The following is a 26,561-nucleotide window of genomic DNA, read 5'->3' on the forward strand; positions in this document are numbered from 1 at the left end:
TTACTCGGAGAAGATTTAATAGTCGAAAGAATTCTCTGAATATCGGTTTTCTCTCTAATATATAACCTAATTACTATATATACCTCCGAATAGGTAATTAGTGTCCCTCTCGGTAATTACTTATAAGAATATCTTCTGATAACCTTCTCCTTAAGCTACTACGGAAGTCCTTAGATAAGGAGACTTACCCTATCTATATCGCTAACCTCGCCTTTTAAGTAAACACGGCCAAAGATATTATTAAACTTATTAAGATACGAGCGGATATTATCCTATATTATTCGCTTAACCTATATAAGGGATTAAAGGTATATCTTTATATACCTTTTACTGCTCGCTATTATTATTATAGAAGTGCTCTAAGAAAGCTTTCTTAAAGGTATCTTAGTCCTTTCTTAGCTAGGAGTCTTATCTCTTTACCTAAGACTTAGTGACCTTCGCGCAGTACTAAGGCAATATATCTATAATATCTTTATCGCTTTTAACGCCATATCTAAAATACGTATCCTATAGCTTCTCTAGGAACTCGGAGATATCGGTCTTATTAAAATATAGTGCTCCTAGGGATCCTAGAGCTAGTAATACGGAGAAATAAGGCACTTAAATTATATAAGAATAAGGTATAGCCTATACCCTACTAGGCGGTTTAGCTAAGGATAATAGTGGCTAGTACTTATAATCCGTATTATTCGTATAATTATCACTACTTAGGGTCGATTCGGATCTTTCTAGTATAGGTTTATAGTAATCTATAAAGGTTAGAATACCCTTAGGGTCCGATAGCTTAGGAGCTATTATACCTTACGTACTGTGCGCTATTACTTACTTATAGAAAAGAGATAGCTTTTCGGCCGAAAAGAAATGCTAACTCTGTGCGCTTTATTTTTAATTATATCTCTTTAATAATTTTTCTTCTTCTTCCCTTTTTCTTATCGAGGCCGCTTCCTCTTCTTATAATTTATAATATAGAATTATTTATATTAATATTATCATATAATAGAGTACTATAGCTATCGGATACCTAGGTACCCCTACTCGGCCACCGTATTTAATTAGATAGGCTATATCTTTAGTAATATCTGAAGTACCGCTATATCTCCCGCATATTAGTCCGATAGTATTCCTCGTAGGAACTAGGTATATTCAGGAGAACACTGTATCTTGGCTAGTCACTTATTTGTCCGTACCGACTATATACTGTCGCAATCACTAGTGAATATGGTCTCCCGCTTAAGGTCTTAGACAGTCTTATAGCCTTCAGGGTCAAACGCGATCCCCACTCTTTAGGTGTGTGTTTCTTCGTATAGTGATATGCCTTAACAAAAGAGCCTTCCCGGGGACGCTAATATAAAATGGGAACGGCTCGATGGCTATCTGGCGATACAGACTAGACAACACACACATATATACTGCCTGTCTGGTGTAGAGGATACTGGATGAGGCCGTACTGATGCCCTGTTGCGGCCGTGCGGGATAATCTTAATGCTATATTATGGATAGAAGAAATTGGGTGAATCCTGAATGAATTAGGTAGATAACTTGTCTCCCTCCAAGTGTGTCTGGAGATGTACTATGCACTGCAGACATTAAATCATGCCTGAGGCCACACATAGGCTCATTATGTCACCAATTCTCCCACTACAATATATACTAAATATATACTAAATATATACTAAATATATTTAGGACTAATCCCTAATAATAACCTTAGCTAGAAGCTAGCTATATATTGTTGGGATATAAGGGTAAAGCTACCACGAAGCAGATCGTGGCCCCTTAAGTCCGTGGGATCAACCTTAGTCCGGCCAGGTCAGTCGGTGCCAGACAAAGGAAGAAGGTCAAAGGTCGTAGGATAGACTATAAGCAGATATAGCCTAAACGAAGGCAGAACCACAGTCCTGAGGTTCAAAGGAAGAAGGTAGAGATGACTTTTGGAAAGTAGAACTGACTTGATTCTTTCTGCTAGAAAAGAAGGACATATTTATAGGCTAAAATAGCCTAGAAATGACGTCTAGAATGACATACAAATACTAGGCAGCAACATAATAAAGGTGGCAAAGAAGGGAACCGAAGAAAAGCCAAAAGAATGATGTCAAGGATCGACAGTCTAAGCCACCCCGAAGGCACCCCCGTATGATCAGGCTATGTATACGCAAAGGTGGACTATTTTGCCCCTAAGGGAAGTGGTCCGCCTATCCTTAAGGGGATCGAGGGTCGAAGTCTGTTCACTAAGGTCCGAAGACTATTGCCGAGGTTCGCGGGCAAGGTATGCCCGAAGATACCCCCGAAGGAACGGACTATTCATATCTGAAGGCGGACTATTTACCCCTAAAGGAAAATGGTCCCGCCTATCGTTCGGGGGGGGGGTCGTGGGCCAGAATCAGAAGTGGTCAAAACATCATTTTGATACAAAAAAAGGTCAGGTCATGTGATCAATGCAATCTGGTCTTATATGTTGAATATAAGGATAGATCTTTCTATGTAGCATTGGTCTATATTCCAATATATATTAATTAGCTATTAAGATTAGAGTCTATAATTATAATATCAAGGTAAGAGATATCCTAAAAGATCCGCCCCTTATTATAGCTATAATTCTTAATAAGGAGAATACTAATATATAAGTCTATTCTTTTTTATATATATTAAATATATACTAAACTAATATAGCTATAATATTATAGTAAATCCCTTAGCCTAGATATATAGAATAGTTCTTTTTAATAAGCCTTCTACATATCGCTATATCCGCTAAGAGTATACTAAAGCTAATAAGTATATATAAACTTTATATAATAAATATATACTAACTATATAGCTATAATATAGCTATTATACCTAATTGTTACTCTAAGACCTTAATAAAAATAATTATAGGCTAAAATACTATTAAGCGTTAGATCCTTAAGTATAGTTAATAAAATACTAACTATATACTTAAGCCTAGTTACGGCCCTAATAATAGCTAAATTAGATTTTAGTATAATACGCTAAAGCGTATTATATAAGTTATTATTTACTTATACTTAATATATATTAATAATATATATAGGGTATTAGATCTAGAGTTCGCTATTATTTATAGTAGCTATTTCTATTAATTTAAATTATTACTAACCCTAAGTTTTAGTTACTATTAATATCGCGTAAGTTTATACCTTTTATATATTTTAGATCAGAGAAATATATATTAAACTTATATAGCGCGGACCTATTATTCTTAGTAACCTTATTCCCTTCCGCGATTTTACTTTAATTGTTACCGACCAGGACGAAGAAGAATTCGTGTATCATTAACAAAAGCAACTAAACTGGAGAAGAAGAAGAAAAGAGAAAGAGGAAAACGAGTAACTACGAAATAAAACCACTTCTAAACCTAATTAGGTTAGACCTATAGCTCCTTCCAGACCACGTTCCCCCTTAGGCCTTCCTTAGGCTATAAGACAGTTATATATTATATAGTCCCTTTTTTTTAAAGAGGCTCGCCCCGAGGCTCTGGTTTTCTATTATCTAGATAATTATTTATAAAGTAATTATTTAAGGTAACGTCTAATCACACTAATAACTATATAGGCGGTCTAGGTAAGGCTAGATAATTACTTATAGAATATTAGTTATTATCCTTAATTCCGATCTACCTAGCCTTATATTAAAGCTTCCGATAGCGTAATTAGATATCTATAATTTTATTAATTTCCTATTCCTATTAGTTATTAACTTCTATTAATAATACTAGGTCTGCGATCTAACCTATAAGCGGATCCGAACTCGCCGTATAGCGGAGCTTATCTAAAGAAAAGACTAAGTTAACCTTAATAAAGGGTGGTAAGTCGAGTTAGTAGCTATAACCTTCCTTTGAGAGGATCTTATAGGGGCCACTAAACTAATTAGAGAGTTTCCTACTTAGCTAGTTAAGCTTTTGATTCCTAATAATAATAAAGACTATATTATTAATATCGAAATCTACTTCTTAGTAATATTTATTAGCCTAAGCGCGCTAACGCTCTCAGGCTTATTTAATCTCTTTTTAGGTATCCTTTTAGACCTCTTAGAGTTACTAAATATAGTCCTAAGTATCTTATATTAACTAAGGCGATATAAATAGTCTTATAGATATATCTTAGTCGAAGGATATTTATAGCTTATATCCTCGCTTAATAAAGAAGGGAGATCACTTAGTAAAATCCTATTATAAAGCTATAGTAGCGAAATCTATTATTAGAAGCTAGTTAGGCTAATTATCCTAGCGTTAATTTACTAATATATAAAGTTACTATATTATATATTAGTTATAATTTCGCTCTAACTATCTATCTATAAATAATATATTATTAATAGCTTACTCTTAATTCTTAAGATTTAGTAGACCTCTATCTAGAATTCTAAGATAAATTAGCCTTCTTAGTCTAATATAATTAAGTTTAGTAGGCTAAAATAATATATAATATCAGAGATAAATAACTAAGCTATCTCTTATACTCTAATTATCTTATAATAAGAAGGGAGATAGGCCGCTTACTTAATTAATTAATTATTATAAATATTATATCGAAGCCCTATTTTATCCTTAGGAAAAGATCGGAAATCTATTATAATATATTACTATAGATAGTTTAGCGGGGGAAGAGATTATAATAGACTTAGTAGTTAGTCTCTTTATATCTTTATATATTTATAGACTAAATAATTATCTATATAATATTTAATATTAGTAGACTACCTAGGCCAAAAATATTATATAGATAGGAGAGCCTTTATCTTATCCTATCTAGGATATACTATTAAGGGCTACCGATAGATCTTATTAAGTAATTAGGCTTATAAGTCCCTATTATCTAATATTATTAGGCGACTTATATTTAATAGTAGCCTATCTTATAGTTTCTAAGGCTTATCCTAATTAGTTTTTGCCTATTCTTAGAACTTCTTAAGACTTATATTATTAGTTTATAAGGGTCACTTAAATAATAATATTAGAGTTATTAGCGGCCGTTTAAAATATATTCGGAGGTACTAATTAGGGTAAGGTTAGGGTTAGCGCGATTCGTAGGGTATATATTATACTTAAGATATAACTAAGAAAAAAGAATTTACTCTTATTTATACCTTAAACTAAGACTCTTTTAAAAGAGGGTCTCTATAATAATATTTCGCTTCCCTATAAAGTAACGGATTAGGAAATAAAATTAGGATAGGAACTTCGCTTAGTAAGCCTATTAAGAGTTTAGTTTCTTAGTAGTTATAAAATATTATAAGGCTTAATAATTAGAGAAGATATTAAATTAATTCTCTTACTAAAGGCTTTCTAGCTCTACCCTATACTCCTTAAGTACGAGGACAATCGTAAGTATCTTATAGTTATATATATTATATCGCTACTAAGCTTAATTAAGCTTGTTTGAATAGAAGCTTATTAGGTACTAATAACTATTAGGCTATAATTAGAATATCACTTTACTAATATATTTATTAAATATATTAGCCTTAATCTTTATCGGAGCGGTTAGGTTATAATATATTAGAATTAGGGCCGAGGTAAGCTTCTCCTTAAGCTCCTAGAAGGCACTTTCGTAAGCCTTACTCTATTTAAAGGGTATATTATTTTTTATTAGGCGGTTTAGCGATTTCGCGATTCGGTTATAGTTCTTAACGAACCTCCGATAAAACCTATAGAAGCTAAGGAATAACCGTATATCGCGAACTATTATAAATTATTATTAGTCTTAAATAATAATAATCTTTATAGGATCTATATAGACCCCTTCGATACTAATAATAAATCCTAAGAAATAGATACTCTATTAGTAGAACTTATTTTTACTTAGGCTTATCTATAGGCTAGCCTTACAGAGTTATTATAGTACCTTTTTTACGTACTAAATATATTCCTTAATTATCTCACTATAAATTAAGATATTATTAATAAATATAATAGCGAAATCGTTTAGATAATCGCTTAGCGTCTGATTAATAAATCTCTAAAATATAGTAAGCCTATTTATAACGCTAAAGGGTATTATCTTATACTTAAAGAATCTATATCGCGTTCGGAAAGTAGTAAGATTCTTTAAGTTAGGATATATCCGAATTCAATAGAATCCTTAATAAATATTAAGCCTTATAAATATCTTAGCTTTCCTAAGCTATTAAAGAATCTTATTAATAAGCGAAAGAGGGTAATAGTCCTTTTTCGTAAGCGCGTTTAACTTCTGATAATTTACATAGAGCTATAGACTACTATTAGCCTTCCGGACTAAAACCCTAAACCCTAGGTATAATAAAGCCCTAAGTAAAGTTCTAGGTAATATAGGCTTTTATCGCCTAGAGTTCTTCCTTAAATTACTTATAAAGAGGGCAATATTTAGGCGTTATTCCTTTATTAAGAAGGATCTGATAATCGGTCGTACCTTAATATAGCGATAAGGTATTTAAGTCCTATTTTAAGAAAACGTAAGCGTACTTATAGTACTCCTTAGGGATCGCGCTCTGTATCTCTTAGTCTTTAGCCTACTATTAAATATTATATTTCTCTTCTAGGATATAGTTAATCTTATAGAGGGATATAAGGAAAATCTTATTACTTTCCTTCCCTATATATTAATAAAATCTAGTACTTTTAATAAGTATAATAGTATTAGAGGGGCTAAGATAGCGTTCTTAAGATTTATATAATAGCTATAAAGGCGTAAGCTTACGGACTTAGTCACTACCGAACGGAAGAAGCTTTTAGGCTATATGTAGTTAGGGAGAGTCTTAAAATAATCTATTTTATTAGTTAGTATCCTCTTAATACTAAGAATCTAGCTTTAGTCTTTTTAGAATAGACTAAAGGAGGACAGTAGGTATCTTTGTGGTTATATTATTCTTAAGGCTATACTCCTTAGGCTAGATAAGTTATCCTTTCTAATAATCCGGGAGGACACTAAACTCCTTAAATTATATTTACCTAAGAATTAAGTTATATTATCTAAGATTAATAATTAATATTAGTAAGTAAAGAAGTCTCCGGCTATTAATAATTAGGGTTAGTCCGAGGGTATAAATAATTAGCTTTCCGGGGTATCTATTATAGCTTTTAGTTAGGATTAGGTATAGTAAGAGTAAAGTATATAGGCTAAATACCTTCGTGGCCTATACCGCGAGAGATAAATTAATATAGATATATTTATTTACTCTAATATCACTAAGTACTAAAATTAAAAGAGAATATCTATTATAGGCTATCTAAGCGATAAAACTAAGACTTTCGCCTAATCTAAATAATTTAGTTGAATTTAGAGAATAAAGTAATAATTCCTTATTATCTAAAAAGGAGACTTCTTCTAGCTTTAGGCTTTTCCTAACTAATTATCCTAAGGGGGGTTAGGCGGCTATTCTAGTACCTAAAGTTTAGTGGTAGCGATTATAAAGATAGTATTCTTCTTTAGACACTCGCGAGTTATATATCCTTACTTATAATAATTAAAGTAGCGACCTTTCTTTATTAAAATATTATATTCCTTAACTAATAGCGGCTTATATAAAGCGATATTTATACTCTCGCGCTTTATAAATAAAAATAGTAAGATATAGGACTAAGGTATATTAGTTATGTGGGAGATCCAGTGGGAGATCAAATGGGAGATCAAGTCTTTTATCCTTCGATGAATAAAAGAATATTTCCTTAATAGGAAACCTCAGGGTATGATATGATGATTGAAGAAGAATTATATTTTTCTTGTAGAGAATTGCGGACATATTTATATCCAATCAACAAAATTCTAGGCCTATATTAGACTTGCATTATTTTAAGTCTAGGCCTGTCTTGCTTTGAAATCAATTATAGTCTAGGCATCATTTTTAGTCTAGACCTATTGTCAAGGCATCATTAATAGTCTAGACCTATGTCAAGGTATCATCAATAGTCTAGACCTATATCAAGGCATCATTAATAGTCTATCCATAGAACACCTTTTAATAGACCTATTATAATTAGGTGGCTTTTCGTATTTACCTGACCAATTATAAAGATCATAGTCTTCTTGGATGACTAAAGGTAATGCTGACAGTCCTTGATAATGCTGACAAAGGTAATGCTGACAGTCCTTGAATATGCTGACAAAGATAATGCTGACAGTCCTTAAATATGCTGACAAGTTAGGGTTCTAATAATAGCTTTAGAGGGGGTAATTAGCTTACGGGATTCCTTAGCCTTAAATTAAAGAGTAATATTATAAGCTATACTCTAATAAATATAGATAAATTTATTAAAATTAATAGAAGTCTTATCTATAAATAATATTATCTAAGTCTATAATAAGTTTAGGAGCTTATTATAAAGGTCTCGCTTTTAGTAATTCTTTAGTTAGTTCGCTTCTTTAGCTAATTAAATAGATTTAGTAAAAAAATTATTAAAGCTACCCTTTAGCTTTATTATTAGACACTAATATTCTTAGTAAGCCTTAATAATATCGTTTAGGTTCTAAAAAATACTCTTTAGGTACTCTATAATATTTAGGGTGTCCTAATAAGGGTTCGAGATATCTTCCTTTAGGTAAGAGTAAATATAAAGAAGTACCTTCCCTTTATAATAGCTTATAATATAGATTATATAACATTCGGTAATAAGATAATAATTAGTGTTCGTAGCTAGCTTATATTTAATTATTATAGCCTAGGTATTAAAATAAATTATCTTACTATTATCTAATATAGATATATTAGGTATTTTAGCTAATAGATAACTATAGATTTTAAGGACTTAGGGGTCTTAATAATTTAAAGGGTTCTAAGGGCTCGGTACTAAGAATTAAAGGATCTAAAAAGTAAAGTTATTTAATTTATTAACTATAAGATTATAGTAAGTAGTAGTCTTATCTCGCTCTTAGGTCAGGTTAATAAAAATAACTTTAAGTTACCTAATATTAGCCCCCAGAAGTTTTACTAAATATATATCGCTAAAGGTCTATAAGTCTTATTAGGTCTAATAAGCTTCGCGCTAAATTAGTGTTGGGATATAAGGGGAAAGCTACCACGAAGCAGATCGTGGCCCCTTAAGTCCGTGGGATCAACCTTAGTCCGGCCAGGTCAGTCGGTGCCAGACAAAGGTGAAAGGTCAAAGGTCGTAGGATAGACTATAAGCAGATATAGCCTAAACGAAGGCAGAACCACAGTCCTGAGGTTCAAAGGAAGAAGGTAGAGATGACTTTTGGAAAGTAGAACTGACTTGATTCTTTCTGCTAGAAAAGAAGGACATATTTATAGGCTAAAATAGCCTAGAAATGACGTCTAGAATGACATACAAATACTAGGCAGCAACATAATAAAGGTGGCAAAGAAGGGAACCGAAGAAAAGCCAAAAGAATGATGTCAAGGATCGACGGTTTAAGCCACCCCGAAAGCTTCCCCGCAGTATCAGGTTATGCATGCCCAAAGGTGGACTATTTTATCCCTAAGGGAAAGTGGTCCACCTATCCTTGAGGGGACCGAGGGTCGAAGTCTGTTCACCGAGGTCCAAAGACCATAGTCGAAGTCCGCGGGCAAGATATGCCCGAAGGCACCCCCGAAGGAACGGACCATTCATGCCTGAAGGAAAATAGTCCCGCCTATCGTTCGGGGGAGGGCCGCGGACCAGAATCGGAAGTGGTCAAAATATCATTTTGATAGAAGAAAAATCTGGTCACGTGTTCAATATCTGATCTTATATGTTGAATATAAGGATAGATCTTTCTATGTAGCATTGGTCTATATTCCAATAATTAGTTATTTTTATAGGCTATCTATATTCTCTTAGACTTTCTTTTAGAATTAGTCCTTAGAGTAAAACTCCTAATAAATAAGATCTTTAGCCTTTAGGTTATTAGCCTTAAAGCTAATTATATCGCGGTGTCTTAATAGGTTCCGAGATAGGATTAAGAACTTAGGTAACTCCTATTCCTTAGCTAGCTCCTCTTCGATATTTTCCTTATTCTCCTTTTCTTTAAAAAGGAGATTCTTAGTTAGCGCGGTATATCTCTTATATTAGTTATATAACTTAGACTTCGTATAGGTATTAGTTCCTTTAACTATAATATTATTTTATTATAGTGTTTAGTAAAGGTTCGGTTTAGGGTTTATTTATTTAGTTCTAATTTATCTAAGGGTATTATTAGTGGGGCAAGATAACGATAGCGAGATATCTAATATCTAGACTATACCTAAAGGCGATAAGAAAGAGAAAAGAAGAGTTTAGTTATATATTACCGACTAAGACAAAGAAGAAATCGTATATTATTAATAGAAGTAACTAAATTAGAGAAGAAGAAGAAGAGAGAAAAGAGAAACGAGCAACTACGAAACAAAACCACTTCTAAACCTAATCGGGTTAGACCTACGCCTCCTTCCAGACCACGTTCCCCCTCAGGCCTTCCTTAGGCGATAAGACAGTTATGCGTCACATTAATTAGGGTTTAGGGAGAAGACTTAACTAACCCTTTCTTTTCTAATAATTATAAAGATAGTCCTCTTATAACTATGAGGTCTATTACTCCTTTATAGTAATTAGCTTAGGCTAATTAAATATAGCTTTTATTCTTCTTTAGTATATTTTTAATTTTAAATACTATAATCTTTAATATATAGAAAAAAAATAATAGAAATAAAGTAAGCTTATACTAAATATATATAATTAAAAGAACTCCTAAACTACCTACTAAATATTACTAAGTAGCTTTTCTCTCCTCTTTTATAGAGCCTAAATCCTTTATTTTCGCTTAAGATTAGTAATCCTTTATATTAATTTAGCCTTTTTATTAATAAGAGTCTAATCTATCAGAATTTACTAAGAGATACTATTCTATAATATAAGTCTTGAGAATTTAATAAAAATTAATTACCTCTTAATTAAGATATACTAAATTACGCTTTAGATATAGTAAGACTATATACTAAGCTAATATCGCTTATCTCTAAGGAAGCCACTATAATAGAATTATTTAGAGAGAGAAATAGTAATAGTTATATTATAGGGTTAAATATATTATAAGGATTATTTAGATTCTATAGAAGATTTAGTCTCTATATCCGATAATTTATAAAGGAATAGTACTCTAATAAACTAGCAGACGGCAGAAGGACTGCCCGAAATGGCCGTAAGTGAGGCCGTTTTAAGCCGTCAATCTGCCAACCTTCCCACGACGCACCACGACATCCGCCCACGCCCACCCATCTGACCCCCCATTTGGGCCCCCTGGGGCTATGGCCTCCATCCCCTCCCCCGAAGGCGAAAGGCCTAAGTGTCTACGGAGGCTGCCGCCCCTACGCCCTCGTCTCCACTCACACCAGCCCCGTCCGCAGCCTGCGGCCTCAGGGACCGCACGAGATGGTCAAGCCTGATTCCCACATCTACTCCCCAGAGAGAATTTCCATTCCGGCCAAGAGCTGTGGTTTCCGAGAAGGGGTTATTTAAATGAATGTTGATTTCCTGGCTTCCGTTATTACCCACGCTGGCTACCAACCACGTTTGCCTTCCACTCGCACCTCAATAGTTCTCTCCATTCCACCGCAACATGGCCCGTTCTCGACGACAGGCGTGGTCAGAGTCGTATGACGATAATTCACAGATCGGGGAAGATAGCTCCGACGACAGTAACGATGAGCAGTATGACACCGATCCGACAGAGCCTGATTTCGATGAGGATTAGCTCAAAGATCCTAGTGATGTTGCGCAACTTTTTGCAGACAATGAACACTCCCCGACTATTATCTACAGTAACTCGCAGAGTTTGATGAGTCGGTGTATACACAGGAAGATTATAGCAAAGGCACCACTGCCCTTCTTGACCAGGTCGAGGCTCGTTGGAAACAGTACGTCCTATATCCGTAGAGCTCTTTTCTTCTTTTATCATTATCTAAGCTTTGTTAGATTTTGCGTATGTCTCCATAAGGCTCCTAAATAAGAATTCCAGAAGTTATCTATCGCTATCCTGCATACATTTCTTGACTGGGCGTTGAATTTGCGACGGGGCAAAAATGGAAGACGGTTGCCTGGAATCAAACGAAAAAGCTCACTGGAGACATTCTGGAAGGTTTTTCGGCTGGTCTTCGAAAGAGCAACCTCAGAAAAGATCGGGAACCAGATAAATCGTCAAATGCGCCGGGTAAGAAAGGAAATTGACCGTCAGCCTCCAGGGCTTCTCTTGCTCTGTTATGTATAGTTCTGATTGATGTCAAAGGTGATCCGTAAGTTAGCTCGGAAACATAAATTGTCTTGGAAAGGCCGCGAAAAGTCCACTATATTTGTGGAAGACCTAACTATGGTCGTGGAAACGGCCATTAGCACTACGAAGAAAAAGTTTGGATATGGTCGGCATCGTATTGAGCTATGCCTTTTCTTATAATTAGCTGGGCTCACAGCCAACCGCCCTGGGTAGTGCTGAGCCTGAGGTATCGTTATATCCGAGTCAGTCTACTCCGAGATCCCTAGGGTGGCCCTCACAGAATCTTGATCGAATTCAAATTTGAATACATAAAGGGATTCCTTGGCGCGAAGGACGAGTAAGCCTATTAACTCGGCCGAGTTTTCTTACCTCTAGCTATTATTCGCTAACTGTGAAACAGAAATACATATATCCTGCCGGAGATTATATTTGATCCGTCGCTTGTTCTCAGTCCCTATGTCTTCTTGCTAGGGCTCCTTTTTGCGGATCGTGCCTTTAAGAGAGTTAAAGGAGAGGAGGTCCTGATAAGCGCAGAGCAGCTTCCTCGCTTGCAAATCCGGGATAGTTGCAACGAGCTTCTATTGCTGCTTGATCCAGCTCTGGAGGACGTGCCTATTTTTCGACAGACCGAGCGAAGCTTGCAAGGAATCGGGATTTCGGCCTATAAATGTTTGCCGTACTCAACTCTTCTTCCCTAGGTTAAGAGTATTGGCACCATTACTGGCTTTCGATAAGTTGCCCGTCCTTATAGCCTTCGATACGGGGCTGGTAAGGCGTTGGATAATAGCGGTAATTGTCTTTCTATATAATTCTTGACGTTTATTTTCAGGCGCCTAACTATCTCTGTTTTAGGAGCTGTGAGTGACTCACTTCGTAACCTGATCATGCACCACGCCGATACGCGCACTTTCTTGAAGTACTACCTCGACCGACGGATTAACAAGAACCTTCCTGCCATTATCCGAGGTCTAAATCCTGATAACGACATTATGCATGCAGCTTGTCGAATGAGCCGGACCATTGACCCCGATCGCCCACAAGAATTAACGACCGCCCAAGCCTCCTCAGTCAATGAATGGCCTGAAATTACTACCCTTATCTAGCGTCGCGATATAATTCGCCAATAACTAAGCCGTCCACTCTCATAGCACCGGGGAAGTCCGATATACGAAAGCTATCAAAAGCTAAATTAGGAGATCAATAGTGCCAGGGAATGGGCAAGGAACATATTACTGTTGCAGCTTTAGCAAAAATATGATCAAGAGCAGCCTATATTAGAAGTATAGCGGCAGCTATCTGAGACGAAACTAGCTGAATCAGTAACGATAAAGCTACGACACACGGAGGAGCTACCAGAACCTCAGAAATGGTTGATTAAGCGTCTTTTAACTCTGCTATCGCCGACATTGGACCAAGAAATGTGTCGACGTACTGAAGCTATTGATGCTGTCGCCGCTTACTGTCAATTTGAAGAAGGTATTACATGCCGTTTGCCACAGAACAAAAGGGTTGAAAGCAATGTGGCCGAGCGCGGTTACGTCGATAATCAGAAGCCGGGAAGCGAAGCGACTAAGGCCCAGGCTAAGTCGGCAAGCCCACTTAAAAATGCTATTCGATCTGTCACAAAAGACCATCGGCCCTTGTTCTGCTTTATTTGTGTGGGACAGCAAGGCCTAGATCTCAATAAGCGTGTGCAACAATTCTCATCCCATGGAGATGTTTCAAAGCACATCAAACGAAAGCATCTACAGAACCTTGCATCAAGCACTGTCATTGCTTGCAACGTTTGCGATGAAAAATTTCCGGAAGTTATGCACTTTCAACGCCATGCTATTGATTCTCACTCGACTGTGACCGGACCTTTATGGTGCGCATTTTCTAAATAACGGCTCGCTGTGTTAGTTTTTGTGCATAGAATCTATTAGATCCTTCAGTTCAAATAATTAGATGACCTGATTATCTTTCTTACAGCCGTTTCAAATGTACCGAAGTAGCTGTAGCAGCAACAGCAGGAGGGGGAAGATCAACACCCATACTCTCATTTTGAATCCTCGACGTTCGGGCGAAGAGAGAACTGGTTCTTTCTTTCAGAGTGTTGACTTCGATTGTCTAGATAACATCATTGTCATTGGTTACAGTATGATTTTGGTAAAGTGATTCAAACGGACTGAGCATCAGATGATATGTTGCGGCAAGAAGAGAACTTTCTCTATCTTTCTCGTTGTACTACCTGCTTTGGTGCTGAGGGCTAGGGTGGAGCAAGATGTTATGGCGCCAATCCGTATCGGGGTTAGTTCCGCAGCCCATTCCATCTTGAGGCCTCAGTACCACAGCTGCCCTTGTGAATTACTTTCTCCCCTCGCCCTGGAATGGTTAGCACTTGGTGGGTTTGATATAAATGCACCACTTGCCACGACGGATGGTTTCATCTTTCCTCTCTTCAGAAGCCCTCACTCAATAAATAAAGTCCCTCATATTTAGGAAGCAATTCTATCCTTCAATTTCTACTTCGGATCCCTTCTAACGGCAAACAAAAATATCCCCAGGTTGGTGAAACAGACACCAGGCCCTCTTTCGCCAAAATGGTTCTTACATATCATAGGTACATTTTACAGACCTCATCTCTCACATTGTACTGATCCTTACTGCTGATTTTCACGTAGCCTCATGGAGTCTGGTGTTGTTCTGGTCTTCGTTGGCAAGGACCAAAAGCGGTTCTTAATTCATACGGAGTTAGCTAGCTCCTTTCCAGTCCAGATTCTTCAACCTCCTATAGCGGAGGAGTTTGACGAGGTAGTCTTTGGCCGTTGCTGCGAGTTTGTGTATACTGGTGATTACTCCGTCCCCCCTCCGATCTACGACGGCATCCGCAATCAATCAGCCACAGAATCTGTGAGACGATGGGATCCTGCCGGACTTTCTTGGAACTTTTTCCACCCAGGAAAGTTCCCTATTGTTTGTGCCGACCTACGTGAACGATTGGGTCAGGTGAATCCCAACTACCGAGCCAACGACGAATCAAGCACCGACCCTAAATACAGTTATGCGGATGTATTTCTTTGCCATGCTGAAATTTATAGTTTCGCTTCCAGAACGGGGTGGACTGCGCTATGCCATCTATCACTCTACCGCCTTCTGGGGCTGCTAGCAAACTTCACCCTTTGCGAGGAACGAACTGGGGATATTGTCACTCTATTCAAATTCACCTTTGAGAATGTTGATTCTGAGGAGTTTGAAAGCATAGGGGACATAAAGTTTGAAGGTATGGGAGACCTCAAAAAGTTGATGGGAGACTATGCAATGTGGAATTTGGAAATCCTGATGCAGGATATGGATTTTCAACTTGTACTTGACAAAATGCCGTCTTTGGCAAATGCTTTTTTCCGCTGGATGTGGAAATAAAGTAGAAAATAGATCAAATGTCATCTGGGGGCTCTTTAAGGACTAAGCACGTTTGAAGAATAGCAAGTGTCATTGAATCAGGAACCAAAAGAGAGCTTTGAAGCTTGGGAACAATCGGAATCCATGGTTCTTATTTTGGAAGTTGCTCCTGGGAGCCTAGTCCTAACCTGTAGATCCAAGGAATCAAGCTCCCTTCAAGTTACTTATTCTCAGCCCTGTAGTCCCATCATGGTCCTGTAGATAAATGATCTGATTACCCTCCAGGATGTTGTGTTTGTCTATAATTAATTCTAACAATGATTTCATCTGCTGTTGCTGAGTCATGCTTAATGACTTTACTTCTGATTATGAGCCCCGCTCGAATTTATCTTCTCTTTCAATATCAAGAGGCTTGGCCGTACTGCAGGGTAGACATGGTTCTTTCTGCCCTATTGTGTCTTTCTTTTGGAGTACTCGTCACCCTCTTCTGGAGCGGAATAGCGCCTATATGGAGTCAGATTATCTTTGGTCTCACACCAATATTTCCTTCTTTACAGGTGGTGTGTCTTGTCCCTTCGTACAATATATGAAGTCAGCTGACCCATTACAGTATTTGCGGATAAGGTTTCAACAACATCGACTTTTAACCCCGTCGCGCATATCAATCATCCTCTGTTGCCTTTTCGCTTTATCATCAACACTAGGAATGATTGCAATGACGTTAGGCGGCACATTTTACCTAAGCAGTGTTCACCTGGGTAGTTTGTTTATCCTTGTTGTGGACTATGTGGGCGTGACCTTGTGGTATTGGTGGTTGGCCGGCCAAATGACCGAAGGTCGAGCAAAAGTCCGCCGCGTTTCATACTATTTATCGGCAATGGCATTTTTCTTGCTGATGATTGCCATCATGGGCACTGCTTGGAAAGCATGGATCATCACCCTTGAGGTATGTTAATCTTTCTTCCTATCATCTCGAGGAAATGCTGATAGCAGCAAGAGTGAATTGTGTATTATCATAATTTGGACGACCTTCTTACAAATGGCTACTTGACCATCCGTCAGTATCAGCATCCGAAAGAAATGGGTTTAGCTTAGTGGTATTTGGTAGGGGCCATTATTGAGTAGATGAAGTCGGCCCTGCTTCCCCTTGCGTTATATGTCTAGGAGAGCGAAGTGCTTGTGCGTCTTCACAAAGGAGTGCATAGGCAGTGAAATGTCAAAGAAGAGATCATGGAACAAGTTAAATGTGGGGGATTTGAGCGACAATTGGCACAAGAAAGGGGATTTACAGCTAGCATCTCACAAATGATGCCCAGAGGACTTGTAATATCTGGCAAGATATCTTTTCAATCGCCATGTTTTCTTCGCTTTCGTAATTTCAAATCAGACAAATTGAAAGGGGGAACAGGTACATAACCATAAATAGACAATGTTGAGCCGTCACTCTGCCTAGTAGAGCGAAAAGAAGGGGAAGAGTCCACTTCATAAGTCTCCCTGTTTCCGTCGCCATAGTCATGGAACACAGCCCGTGTCTCTCGCTCCTTTTTCTTGAGAACCACTGGCCCCGCTTGTCGCGCTATTTCAGTTTGAGACAGATATGGGGATCTGTCCAAAGAACCAGAAACGCTCCTTGGTCTCGGTAGCGGTTGTGGAATACCTATTCTCGACGATAGGGAAGTTTCTTCCGGTGGAGGGACGCGGGCAGAAAGATTGGAAATATTCTCCCTGATCAAAGATTCTGCTTCGGCAATGGGTGTCTTTTTTATTTCTTGTATAATGACAGCCATATAGTTTGTGTTTATTACCCATGTCGGTTCGGAGTTGGCATTCATATATCTGTTTAACTTCTTTTCTAACCGGCGCAGAAATCGCTCCTGGCGGTTGATCATTCTTCTCAAGTGTTTTCTTGAAGTCGATACACATCATTAGGTGTTTGAACATGAAGTATCAAGGCGGATATGTATGCTTACGTTTGTAAAATAATCAGTTCCTTGTCGCTCTCTGGGAGGGACGGCCTCCTCAGGTCTGCTACAGAGCAATCAAGAACCAAGAGACATGTTAAGGCTGTCAAACTTATTTTCACACTACTCAGCATGATAAGCGGAACCTGGACTTCGTCTTTTGTCAAATGCCATCGGAGCTTTGCAATAAATTTGTCAAAACCACTAGCATTAGTATCTTTCTTCAATGGCTCAAGCTTCAACACAATCTCGTTAATCTGGCCAAAGGCGAAAGTTGCTTGAGAATTGGGGATTTTCTCTAAGCTCTGTGTGCGAGCCAACTGCATCACGCGGTTTTCTAGCGGATGACTGATATGCCTAAAGATTCCAAAAAGGCTCTGGCAAGCGGACACCTCATCTGCGAGAAGATTAACCTCTTGCTTGGCGACTCGGAAGTTGTGTTTTAATTGGTGTAGAAGTTTTCCGCATTGTTCTAGTTGATTGTAAATCGCAAATACCGAGGCTACCGTCCCGATAGCTTCCATTATCACAGAGCGTGAAGCCTTAGTTCTGACTCCATCCTCCAGTTTAGAATGACGGCTCAAATACCTTGCAATGCGGGGTTGAGGCTCAACAGCACCCATACTTGGCCCCCACGTATGAACCACTCAAAAAACCAATCAATTCATGCCACGGTCACCCCGCATTATAGCCCTGAATCAAATTATGCTTGGAATCACGCGTGGTGGTTGCCTCACTTTATTATCAAATCAGCATGTTTAGAGCATCCGCCCTACCCGCGTAAAGACCAGCGCCTAGCATTCCCACCAGGTGTCTAGCTTCGAGCCTAGCGCTTTGCCAATTTTATATGCACATAGCGGCCAAGCCATGCAGCCATGTTCAGGTATGGCTGGCAAGTCGAATTTATGGTCCGTGCGCATATCGAAGGCAGGGTTTTCAAATCCTTCATGTTCCGTTACCGCTGCGACTATTGAGACACATCAAGACCACGCAATGCATGTTTTAAAGATGCAGTGATTGATCACTATCTATGAATTAATTCCATCAACCAGATTCTAATTGAGCCTTATGATAGATCTTTTTGTCCCTTTTGTTAACAATGGCTGGCATGAGACTCATGCAGGCTGGCAAGGGTATGTTTCAAAAAGGGCTTGGTCTGCTAGGTGAACCATAATTTGAACATCTTGCCCCTGCTCGACATCAAATAGCGGCTGGGTTTCATTGGATAAGAGTAGCCCTCCGAACGCATATAATACTCTGCGCCATGCATGCGCGCTCAAGACGTAATTTAAGTGTACGCCTCTGAAATGGGACATCTGTGGCGGGTGCAGCTGCACTGTACTTCCTGTTTTCACGAACTGCCAGTGCGTCAGGTTTCATGGCTAGTGATTCGAGTGACCGGGTTGATGAGATTCTCGTTGCAAGTCTATGTAATCCTTAGTTCATGATATGAGACCAGATATAAGTAATCTCAAGATTCCCTCATGCTGCAAATTGACTGACCCTCCTGTCTAACTTTTTTTATTTCCCTAATATTGGAAGCAAAAATGCCAGATTCATGCCAACCGCAAATTACCACGTTTCTGGAGTCATGGAGGAAGCTTCGTGCGGCGGTCATTGAAATGGGACCCTACGCAAAAATGATAAGTCAAGTGGAAGATGTTCTAGAAGAAGATACTGAAATAAAAACTAAGCTGAAGTGGTCTGAAGAGAAAATAAAGAGTCTCAATCATGTCATCGATGAGATGATCGTGAAATTCGAGCAGCGGCATCTTGCTCTTCAAGAAAAGCACGACTCTAGTCTCCATGAAATGAATATTCTCGTTCAAGATACCAAAAAACGACTAGGAATTTGTTGCGGAGAACTTGAGAAGTCGGCTCAGAACTGTCGGGCATTGGAGGATGAATTGCGAGCGCAAAATGATAGTCTGTCGGCAATAACAGAGAAATATCAAGAACTATGGCAAGCCCTCGGTTTTATTGAAGTTGATGGTGATCTCTTGTAAGTGAGGAGCATCTCATCTAAGATACTATCGCTTACACTTTCGAAGCTCCGCTCGACTCGATAGACTTGCTACGAGAGTACATGCTTTTGCAGAATCCTGCCTCGGAGAAGGCTCCGAAAATCCGACCTCAGTGGAAAGCCAGGTATGTGAGCGTTCTTGGCTATTAAAAATGCATTATGTTGACTCACCCCAGGATAAAGTTTTCCGGCAACTTGTTAGCTCAACATTCATTAGTTGCGAGAGACCAATCCCTATTTCAGACAGTACAGCTTCAAAGTACCTCCGGATAGCAACTCTGGAAGCTCTGATCGCGGACCAAATTTCAGCCAATATCTTCCGAACCATTCCAAGTTACACAAGTTGGTTCAAGTCGATTTCCCCCGCTCCAGATTGGGACGTAATAGCAAAGCAGGAGCCTTTACGGGAGGCTGTTCTAAGATCAGTTTCAGCAATTGTATACACCAAAGAACAACAGGAGCTCAAGGAAACCGGAATCGTGAGCATCATGGACGATATCGCCCGCAAGACACGACCGCTCATATGTGACATGCGTTCTTTTGAAGACGAGTTACGGAGTTTGTTGCAAGATGCTGTGGATATCTGGAGTCTGACACAAAGAAGCCCTCAACGGATAATCGCATTTCTTAATGATAAGACCTCTGTGGACTCTCCTGCCTTTGAAATTGATGAAGGTATCTCCATTCCGGCAGAATCGAGCGAGTCAAGACCAAGAGCGCCGATACTGACTTTCCCGACCGTCTTGGTGGCCAATACGTCGAAAATACTTCATTCAGGGTATGCTCTGCATGCATCTAACCCTTTGATTTTTTCCGGAACTATTGAGGTAGAGGACCAAGTCAGCCGGGTAATTAGAATGGGCTAGGTTAGATGATTTGCTATCGGTAATACGTTCAGTTGGAAGACGAAGATGGCTAGCCGATTCTGCCATGTGTGATCGTTGCAATTTCACTTACTGATATCAATTCGACCAATGTTTCTTCTCTCGTAGTTCCGGTGATAGATGTGAAGACTACTCTTGTGCCAATATCGTTGAATACGGAATGCCCGATGTTACATCAATGGAATGTGCCTCTCACTCTCCGGGTGAGCTGTTGAATACATTCCTGAATTCCGAGGCCCTATCGTCTGACTGGAATTTGAACATCCATGTCGGTTTCGATTAGGCGTTTAGTAGCCGGAAATATCATGCTAAAGGTGGTTCTAACTGCAGATTCTTAACGCTGCTGGCATCCGTTTGCGTAAAGACACAGTATGGAATCCTAGTACACCAGTATTCTAAGATTGAGGTAGATTGAGGTGACTTGAAGGCAATCATCAGATTGAAAAAGTGCTGCCGAGCGATCCGGATGAGAGGCTCATATATTTGGTCTGTCAACATATCTTCCGTGGCGCTAACTCTCAGGTGAGAAAACTGAAGACTGTCAAAGGGATAATTAGACAAAACCAAATTGCTCTCACCGATATTCTACGAGAATATGATATCAATCGGACCAGCACCGTGGCCAAGAAGCTTCTGGAGGGCGAAGTTTTTGATTCGACATTGAAGGCTAAAAATCGATTTCCGGAGTTATTCGATGTCTCGCCTACCCAGAGTGCTGAGAGAGAAGCTTCAGAGGCAGAGGCAGCGAGAGATGAGGCCAACACTGTGAGAGAGATATCTGATAGGGAGGCCTCAAAAGACACTGCACTCATTTCTCACACTGAACTCAAAGGCGAACGGACGTTTGGTGATAGCCAGTTCACTTCCGCGAAATCTCTAGAGCAGGATACAGACACACCTATAGCCGTTCGATCGCTCTATCCGGTTTACATTCACTATCGGTGTCAGCATGACATTTTGACGACTATACAGGAATTGCTTGAAGATAGTTGCTTCGAGTTTGCTCAGCAACATTTCCCTCAACTCTTGGCAACGAATGGATGGGACTGTCCCGAGGCGGTCGAACTTACCGAATGGACCAAGATACTCTCTTGCCAGTCTAACCCGCCGATAAACAATCTAAAAAACCCCCTGAACGAATTTATTGGCCTCCTTCGAGAACTTCGACATTCTGCCGTGCACCGGCTTCGAAAAACTGCAATTGGTGTTGAGCGGCTTGCCGAGAACGCATAGGTTTTCCTGGAAGCCTTGGAAGATCCGACTCGATCAGAAAAGGTCGAGAGTCTTCGAAGGGAGCTGCGATCCGCGATTGAAGAACTCAAGCGCAACAAAGATCTCTTGGAAAAGAGATTGCTTGCATAACTCAAGGAGATACAAAAGAAAAGGAGTGAATTGGATGTTTGGGGAAAAAAACGCGAAGGAAGCTATGATTAGAGAGGACTTGGAATGTTCAAGGGGTATTGGCGAAGGTCTGGAAATCCTCGTTCAGCAAGTCAAATCAAAGGATCGAAAGGATGCCGAGGTTGAGAAATCTTTGCCGGATTGTGTATTCGGATTCGTTGGATTCTGAAGAGGAATTTCTGGATGCTGCTTAGTAACACCGCAGTTTTGAGGGCTGATTTCGAGAATTGTATGTCCTTGCCGCGTCTTTAGTGTTCCGTCTTTCATTGTTTTTTCTTGAATTAAGATGCAAAAGCGGTTCAATGTCAATCTTCCAGTCTCATTAGCTACCTCGAAGATCTCGAACGTAAGAAAGATCACTTTGAAAGGAAATTGCCTTTGCGCAGCTCCGGAGATACAATTGTTTTTACAAGCTAGAGTAAAATTTTTCTGCCAGTCTCAAGCTCCTTCACCTGTTTCTGCAACTGACGACGCTTCCTTCGGACAGCTGCTTCCTCCCGGCGATTTGCTCCAGTTGTTCGTGTGAGAGGTTGTAGACCCATGAAGGAGAGAATAGTTTCATCGGCGCGGCAGGTCCAGTGACCAAATAGTAATCTGCCGCTTGCATACACATATTGTCAATGAACCTTTTTCGGGCAACTTTGTAGTATGATTTCAAGATATCGTGGATATCTTGCACAGTCTGTTGTAAATTACTCATGTGGTGAGTTCGAGTGAGATCAGAAACTCTCACACATTCTCCTTTTGAAGAGTCGTCGTATTTGACGGAAAACGATAACTCCTTGACTTCAGACGAGATCCGTTCCTGGCGACTGAAATGGAAATTAGCCACTCATAACTAATAGGAGGCCGTTGATTCTGACCATTTTTGCAAATTGCTATTCAAATAGTGATTCTGAGTCATTGGTGTTCCATCTCTTTTCAATTTTAAGCAGAAACTTTGCCATCGAAAGGGCTTTCCGATATTTCTCGGTAGATCGTCTATCAGAAACGAGAGGATAGCTGAGGAGAAGGGTTTGCGTACATGCAATATATTTCCCCACCATCCCTGGTCCATTCCCGGATACATGGCAAGGCGTAGGTCACCCGATTAGATCATTCGATCACAATCTGGAAGACGGCATTTCGCACCACGTGTAGAGCTTGGGGCAGTCTCGATGAAAAATAATGACGGCACGGCATCTGATGGTTGTCGACTTGGTAGTTTCGAGGCCTAGGTGTCGAAAGAGGCGCTTTTGCTCCAGGGGAAAAAAAGAACTTTGCGCCTACGAAAATCCATTCAGACTCTCAAGGTCCTCCAGAATCTCGCCTCTATTGCGTCTGACGAATTATTTGATCCTGCAAAGTAGATAATCAGTTCGTAATTTTAGAACCTGCTGCATTGGAAGGCGTACCGATTGACATTTTCAGGCGGAACGCTTTCGTAGCATTCAACCTGTTGGTAAATTGAGGAGATTAAATTAGCTGAAAAGACATGATCATAAAGGCACATTGCTACTCACAAGATATAAGGCATTGTGGTTAATATGACCGTAGAACAACGCTTTCAAACGTTGCGTGGGAATGCTACATATTTCAAAGATAGAGTAGGTGGAGAAAGAAGCACTCTTACATAGCTTACAGGGAAGAGGTTTCGCTGCGGCCCGCCCCTAGCGCAGACTTCAGCCACAATTAGTGTCCGCAACAACGAACGAATAGGAGGCCACTGCGTAATGACTCACATCACTCTCGAACGTGACCCACTTCAGCAGGCAATGAGCCAATCGAGTGTCTCCTCATTCCGGTCCAGGTCCGCAGGTTGTCTTGTCTGAGCATGCACCACCGAATAACTAACTACTGTGGTCGGGGCCATTAACAATGTTAGCGTGGTACTTCCATCCGTTGTTGATGACTAAAGCAAGCTATAACCGCCTTCCTAATATAGATTAGTCTAATACCTTACCATTTCATGTCTCCCCTTCTACTATCTTCTACCCTCCCTACGAAGTGTAACCAACTTACTTACCCACTACCCTACCCGTCTACCTACGCGTGATGGACTCTCAGCAGATACCCCAGCGTAGCCTAAACCAGCCACCTCAGACCCCCTAGGCCTCATTCTGCTAGAGCCTCTCGTGATACGCGTATTGCAGCAAGTACCCTACGCGATCAGCATTATACCTATGCCCAGATTGCGTCGCAGTTAGGTATTACGCAGCGCCAGGTTCAAAAGGCCTGTACCGATGAGAGGCCAACCCCTCGTAAACCCCGAGGCCAACGACGCAAGCTCTCGGAAGATAAGCTCGATGAAGTTATTGAGTTTATTACTTAATCAAAAGAGACGCGACGTAACGTAATTCCCAGTCGAGCGGGCCACCCCAGAACACCATACTAAAGGCAAGATTTCTCAACTTCATATTTCAACGCTTAAGGCTGATTATCTAGTCTTATGGTATCTCGATGTTGAAAATATCATACTAGGACTATAGTAGGTATTTAAATAAGCTTTAGAAATATTTCTCATAGTGATAATCTTCTATATATTGTTTTCTCGCTCGATCAGAGCGTATTTTTGGTAACGTAAGTAATTAATGCTTTTCAGAATATACTACTTATGCTAAACTATTTTTGATACTAAGAAATAATAGCATACTAAAAATAAAGGAAATTTAGTATCTCGCTGTTGATATATGAACACCTAAAAAATCGCATTTTAGTATGGTGCTTTGGGGTGGCCCGCTCGACTGGGAATTACGTTATGGGGTTTGAAGAGCTTATTCATCGTCTACAGCTTCCGGTCTCTAAGAATACTTTACGAAGAGCCCTAGCTAGACGTGGATATCACCGATGTAAGGCCCTTCGAAAGCCACCTTTATCTGACCGTACACGAGCCCTTCGTCTGACTTGGGCATTGGAGCACGTTAATTGGACCCGTGAGTAATGGGAAAAGGTATTATGGACCGATGAAACCTGGGTCATATCGATCTATCATCGACGGATCTATGTGACGCGTCGGTCTGGCGAAGAATTCGATGATACCTATGTACGAGAGCGTATCTCTCGTGCACCAGGCTGGATGTTCTGGGGGTCGTTCTATGGTAATGAGAAAGGCCCTTGTCTTTTTTGGGAGAAGGAATGGGGCACTATTACTAGTGCTCGATATACAGAGCGGATTGTGCCGCTGATTCATGGTATAGTTACGATGGCTCGTGATAACAATAAGCATCTTATTGTTATGCAAGATGGTGCGCCTTCGCATCGAGATCTTCTTACAATTGAGGGACGGAAACCCCAGATATGAATCAAATGTTTAAAAGAAAAACACGAGGAACTCACGTACAGTTCTTCTTGGCTCCGGTGTGGTTATGTCCACACCAACTCAACGTCTGGTTCAAGAATTCCACTACCCCTCTTTCAGTAAGATCACCTGATGATAAAAATTATCACAGATGACTAAGCTGTCCTGGCCTCAAAACGTACTAGTTAGCTCAGCACGTACATTAATCCGGGAATACTGCGCTAAGCTTAACCACAACGGCCAACATAGTTCGATTTTCCTCGCTGCTCACTTGCCTAGTCTGAATGGGCAGTATATACCAATTATGAAGTCCAGCCTATATGCACGACGGGTGACTTCATGCATCTTCTATCGCAGTAGGATACGGGAAATTTTCTTTGTCAGGACGAATATTTCCACATATAAGCGCGCCATCGCCCAAGTTCTGCGATAAATCTACCACAATTTCGCTCAATTCTCCTAACCATTTCTGCTTGCATTTCTCAGGCGCAGATTACCTCATTTCCAAATGGATATGCGAAGACAAGAAAGCCCTAGAGCCAATACCGTCGCCGTATCCCATGCAGGGGACAAGGCCGTATCTATGACCGGGAAGGCACGTTATTATTGGGAGATAAAGAAACGTTAATAAAAGCCCCTGCCAATACTCAGGCTTTTCATAGAACCACAATGGGAACAATCTCCATTGTGACGAGGAAAGAAATAAACGAGGTATTGTTATGGCACTTCACCCCCCCTATTACTTGCGTCCAGTGATATTTATGTCTCCTAGAGGGCTCTAACCGGCGATCTGCACATGAATTTACCGGCACGCAGGTTAATGAAAGTTCATTTGTATTCAATAGTGATGCCACGGGAGGTGGAGGTCAGAATGGGACTCAAATCCACATAATCAGTGGGGGATCTGTGAAGAACAATAGTATCCTCTGGAATGGCAATATAGACCCGGCCACCTTCATGAAAGTCTTTTGTAAAGATCGCGAAGGCAAATAAGATGGGAAAAACTTGAAACTTCGCTGCTCACACGCCGGCCATAGTTGGCGATGAGCCACCAGAGAACTTCTGTGGTTGCCTTCATATGCCTTCAATTAAGGACTACTGCCGTTTCCCAAGCTTTGTGCTCCAATATACTTGTAGAGAGCCTTGGCTCCTTCCAGGGTACTTCTGACAGAACTGCTCGGTTACGTCGGACCAAGCAAGCTTTCTTGTCTCTCTGAGCTTAACCAGCAGGTCAACCTCTTCGTGCGACCATGATAAACCTTTTCTTAAGTAACGAGCACGTCCCATATCGACCGAATCCGTATCTCTATCTGCGTTCTGGGATGTAGCCATCGGGTGTTTATCACTTCCGTGTGGCGCATGGAGGCAATGTGACAAAGCTCCCTCGAATAGCCAGGACAAAAACTGTAGTCTTCCTTCGATTAGGAGGGCGGTGAATTGAGCACGGAGAGTAGGGAG

General features: G+C 39.9%; 7 protein-coding genes across 7 annotated transcripts; 5 read left to right on the forward strand and 2 right to left on the reverse strand.

Moving 5' to 3' along the window:
* Positions 1-11,525: 11,525 nt before the first annotated feature.
* N7477_004112 (uncharacterized protein) lies at positions 11,526-11,660 on the forward strand (the record flags this gene model as incomplete). The annotated part of the gene is made up of 1 exon (XM_056965775.1): positions 11,526-11,660. The coding sequence occupies one exon, from the start codon at positions 11,526-11,528 to the stop codon at positions 11,658-11,660; it is 135 nt and encodes a 44-aa protein (XP_056825728.1).
* A 1,400-nt stretch (positions 11,661-13,060) lies between these two features.
* Positions 13,061-13,279, forward strand: N7477_004113 (uncharacterized protein; the record flags this gene model as incomplete). The annotated part of the gene is made up of 1 exon (XM_056965776.1): positions 13,061-13,279. The coding sequence occupies one exon, from the start codon at positions 13,061-13,063 to the stop codon at positions 13,277-13,279; it is 219 nt and encodes a 72-aa protein (XP_056825729.1).
* Positions 13,280-14,758: 1,479 nt separating this feature from the next.
* Positions 14,759-15,578, forward strand: N7477_004114 (uncharacterized protein; the record flags this gene model as incomplete). The annotated part of the gene is made up of 2 exons (XM_056965777.1): positions 14,759-14,778; positions 14,840-15,578. The coding sequence occupies 2 exons, from the start codon at positions 14,759-14,761 to the stop codon at positions 15,576-15,578; spliced, it is 759 nt and encodes a 252-aa protein (XP_056825730.1).
* A 1,945-nt stretch (positions 15,579-17,523) lies between these two features.
* Positions 17,524-18,141, reverse strand: N7477_004115 (uncharacterized protein; the record flags this gene model as incomplete). Its single annotated transcript, XM_056965778.1, has 1 exon — positions 17,524-18,141. The coding sequence occupies one exon, from the start codon at positions 18,139-18,141 to the stop codon at positions 17,524-17,526; it is 618 nt and encodes a 205-aa protein (XP_056825731.1).
* Positions 18,142-19,693: 1,552 nt separating this feature from the next.
* On the forward strand, positions 19,694-21,658 carry N7477_004116 (uncharacterized protein; the record flags this gene model as incomplete). The annotated part of the gene is made up of 2 exons (XM_056965779.1): positions 19,694-20,389; positions 20,948-21,658. 2 exons carry the CDS (start codon positions 19,694-19,696, stop codon positions 21,656-21,658), a joined length of 1,407 nt encoding a protein of 468 aa, XP_056825732.1.
* A 616-nt stretch (positions 21,659-22,274) lies between these two features.
* Positions 22,275-22,895, reverse strand: N7477_004117 (uncharacterized protein; the record flags this gene model as incomplete). Its single annotated transcript, XM_056965780.1, has 2 exons — positions 22,275-22,638; positions 22,666-22,895. The coding sequence occupies 2 exons, from the start codon at positions 22,893-22,895 to the stop codon at positions 22,275-22,277; spliced, it is 594 nt and encodes a 197-aa protein (XP_056825733.1).
* Positions 22,896-23,918: 1,023 nt separating this feature from the next.
* N7477_004118 (transposable element tc3 transposase) lies at positions 23,919-25,106 on the forward strand (the record flags this gene model as incomplete). The annotated part of the gene is made up of 3 exons (XM_056965781.1): positions 23,919-24,116; positions 24,597-24,725; positions 24,756-25,106. Coding segments are annotated over 3 exons (678 nt in total), but the record flags the coding sequence as incomplete, so codon positions are not given.
* Positions 25,107-26,561: the final 1,455 nt, after the last annotated feature.

This window comes from Penicillium maclennaniae, assembly GCF_028827695.1.
Source record: "Penicillium maclennaniae strain IBT 15551 chromosome Unknown utg000003l:1.0-5670915.0:1.0-5674809.0, whole genome shotgun sequence".
Taxonomy (NCBI): domain Eukaryota; kingdom Fungi; phylum Ascomycota; class Eurotiomycetes; order Eurotiales; family Aspergillaceae; genus Penicillium; species Penicillium maclennaniae.